This window comes from Limulus polyphemus, unplaced genomic scaffold (assembly GCF_000517525.1).
Source record: "Limulus polyphemus unplaced genomic scaffold, Limulus_polyphemus-2.1.2 Scaffold144, whole genome shotgun sequence".
Taxonomy (NCBI): Eukaryota; Metazoa; Arthropoda; class Merostomata; order Xiphosura; family Limulidae; genus Limulus; species Limulus polyphemus.
This window is the reverse complement of record NW_013665754.1, coordinates 942,932-946,748: the sequence shown is the minus strand read 5'-3', so window position 1 is coordinate 946,748 and position 3,817 is coordinate 942,932. Positions and strand designations below refer to the sequence as shown.

The window sequence follows — 3,817 nt, the reverse complement described above, 5'->3', positions numbered from 1 at the left end:
CTCCCAGAGTATATTTTGTGGAAAATTAGTTTTTAGTCCATCTGTATAGTTACAAGAAAAATACTTCTAACCATTCATCTCTTTAACAAAAGTAGGACTGTAAACATAATAAATCATACTGGTGATACTTTAATACATGAATGGTTACAAAAATAATGATCATATTTTATGAAAAGGATTATTTTACAAACATTTATGTAAGGTCACGCAAAAACATAGTAACTAAGCCTTATTATATGTATGTAAACATACAGGAAAATTCTCCATATTTAAAATGTTTTATTGACTTATCAAAAATTTTTTTTAGAGTCTACTTACTGACAGTTGCTTTGAAACACAATCACAACTCAAATAATATTATTATAAATGAGTAATATCATATTTGTGTGGATGAAACACTTATGCAAAAGCACAAAAAAATGTAATACTTAGCACTAATATGAAATTATTGAATAAATATTTTAAAAACAAAATAGTATATAAAATAACATTTTAAAACAAAAAACTAGTTAAATTAGTCTCTCTTAATTTATATGGTATTTCTGTTATTACAAAACAAATATCATCACGTGGCACTTTTATGCTAAAGTGTTAAATGTTAAATTGAGTTGTAGAACAAATCAGCAAATATATTTTTACTTGGACAAGCACAATCATGTGCATATAATACCAGTTAGAAAAAACATTATTTTAAACATCACTTTTGCATATACTGGCATATTCCAAGCAAATCTTTACACGCTATAATTCTTCAATACAGCAACTATTATAAGAAATGTACTAATCTTAAACTGAACTGGTGCATATATATACTTTGATGTCCTAGTACAATAAATACTATTTTTCTACATTTAATGGATATTTTTTGGATGGATCTAATACACAGAAATATTGTTTCTAATGCATCAGTATTAATACTGCATCTAAATATGCACATTCAAACACTTTTAAAGGTCATTTGTGTTTTATTTGGTTAAGCAATGACCATATTTTGCTTGGTTTGATGACTAGCACAAAGCAGCACATTGAGCTATCTGTGCTTTGCCCATTATTTGTAGCAAAACCACATTTTGAGTGTGATAAGCCCTCATACTTCCTGCTGAGCTGCCAAGAAGCTTCCGTTTTGGAAAGAGGTACACATTATTAATTACGTCAGTTATACCAGTAACAGATTTTGAGTATATTTGATGAAGTGTCTTGCCACAAGTACCTCTTGTTGTATAGCTTCAGGATCTAAGTACTTTGTATGTGTAATAATAAAATCTGATCAATTGTTGTTGTTGTGCTTTTCCATTATTAAGTAAAAGTAACACATTCAATTTCAAGGGCAGATTTTGAGAAGCTTTATTAAGTAAACTGCAAGTCCTAGTTAGAAAGGTTAACTTTCTTACAAATAAACAAAAGTATATTTTTAAACATTCAAATACATTTTGTGCTTCATAACCCAGCAAAAAATAAATCTTCCAAACATAAAATTTAAAAATATTATTTACAAAACTTTTTTAACTCAATAAATGAAGCCTCTACTGGCAATAAACAGTTTTCATTTAATTGCTAAAAAGTAAAATGACAATATAACAGCAAAATTATCATCATCATAAAAACCTCTGTAATGAATTCATCAACAATGCATTTAATTTCAAAATTATATAAGTTAGAGGGTGCTTAACATACAATTGATTGTGGTGTGGCTTAACAGTTGACAGAATCAGATTTTTAATTTTTGTTTTGTATATCTCTTTTTGGTTTCAGTAAAATTACATATGTGAAATCAAGTTCTCTAATTTTTTACAAGCCTCCATGGACCCTGTAATTAACAGAGATTTCATATCAATCTCTTTTATATCTTATCAACTTATGAACCTCTACTACTGAACTTCTTATGTCTGCACATAAACAAATTTAGTAAGAATCAAACCACTCTCTTAGTGAGTAATACAATAAGCATGTTATATCTGTAGACCTACTTTCACAATGAATATTAATCATCATAACGTGAAATGTGCAGCAAAGTGGGTGTGACAAATATTTTACAAGATATTTTAATCTAACATGATATGTTATCCAATATCAAAGAAATGTCTGTCATAACAAATCTACTACATTCACACTTTATTTTGTTGATTAATCATGTTCAGACTTCTGAAACAGTTGTTAAAATTAAAGATCAAAATACATTATTGTCATATCACAGCATATTTTCTATAAATTTTAATAACATTTATAAACAATAAACATAAAAGGTTAAAATAATCATTCTTTTTGATTAATGAACCATTTTTTTTACTTTAAAAAAATATTTAGTGCTTATAGTTTGTAATGATACTGTGATTTGAAAACCTTAGGTAATAATGTTAAACATTCTAAGAAATTATAATTATATCTTAGTTGCTTAACACAATTCTATACATGAAAAGTGTTTATTTCTCTTCACCATTATCTGCATCAACAGAATTTTCTTCTGATAATGGAGGAGCATTAGTCTGGTCAAGAGCCGGTTGTGTTGCATCGTATCGCCACACAGGACGATCTGTAATCTGAAGGAGCTCAGCCAACTTACTAGCTGATTGAATAACCTGAAATCATAGAAAACATTCTGTAATTCATAAATGTACTGTGTCTTATTTATATATATACAAAGAAGCTTACTGAAGACAAATAGAAAGTTGTCTTCTATTACTTTTACTCAGTGAAACAAAGGTCAATTCAAAATGTGCAAAAACAAAGGGTTAAAATATTTGAATGAAGTTCACAGCACTTTTGCAAACAGCCAAGTGATAAGATTGAACAATGGTTTTAAAGATATCCAAGGCATCTAAAAATATTTCACACTATGACAATAAAGAATTAGATAGTACTTATAACTGTATTAACATCTATACAACTAAACCCTAAGAATGAACTTTTGACTGTTGTAATAGCTATTCAAAGCTTAGTTTCCACTTATTAGTTGACTTGTTCATCTTTGTTACACCATGCATGTAGCCCTTGCAATTTTTAACAGAACGATACATAATAAGAGATTTGTTAGCCTGTATACTTTCTTTTTAATATCTGTAGTTTCTAGAGGTACTAGGTTTTTAGAATTATTCTGCAATCATTAAGAGCTAAAATATAACAATAAAATTACACGATCCTGTATTCCTATGGTTCATTTACTTAGTTTAAGTTCTAAAAACGTTTTCTTTTCTATAACGGAAATTCACCCCAAAAAAGGGTTAACCACTTACGGTTGGATCTGCTTCCAGGTTTCCAGCTTTTTGTAGTTTTAGCCAACGTTGTTCAAACTGCTTAATTTGTTCTGTTGCCTCACTTTCATTGCCAAGATTATACAAGAATATACCATAGTTCAATGAAATAAGTGGGTCACTTCTGAAAAAAAGTAATAAAGTGAAATTTCACTTTTATGAAAAAAAAAAATCAACAAATATTCAAAACAATTCACGTATAGTATTTCCAACTGTATTTACATAACATAAAAAAACTCATTGCACAAGGTCAGAAACACATTACATTAATATTACAAATATTTTTTATACTTCCAAAAAGTATTATCACTATAATCTGAAATAAATATCAGTAAGTTTCATTTTACTTAATAACTGACATATGGAAAAGTATGAAGAAAGAATCAGTTTTTCAAACTATTTAAACTAATTTTGCCAGAGCTTAAAAGTTTTTAGAATTTTATCTTATCATTATATTTAACAAGGTAATTAAAAATTGTTAATTTAAAAAAGGGAATAGGGATCACCAAAAAAGTACAGAAACAAGTTGAATCAAAATGCAAAGATTATCATGTTTTCAAGCCTACAAG

The 3,817-nt window shown here is 27.8% G+C and overlaps 1 protein-coding gene across 8 annotated transcripts in view; it reads right to left on the bottom strand.

The window, feature by feature from the left end:
- Positions 1 to 508: 508 nt before the first annotated feature.
- LOC106475102 (Bardet-Biedl syndrome 4 protein-like) overlaps positions 509 to 3,817 on the bottom strand; it is a 66,570-nt gene continuing 63,261 nt past the window's right edge. For all 8 annotated transcript variants that reach the window (XM_022380313.1, XM_022380317.1, XM_022380325.1 and 5 more), the window contains 2 exons: positions 3,231 to 3,372; positions 509 to 2,576 (listed from right to left, as the gene is read on the bottom strand). In XM_022380313.1, coding sequence (XP_022236021.1) covers positions 2,421 to 2,576; positions 3,231 to 3,372 — 298 coding nt within the window. In that variant the 3' untranslated portion in view covers positions 509 to 2,420. The remainder of the gene's footprint in view (positions 2,577 to 3,230; positions 3,373 to 3,817) is intronic.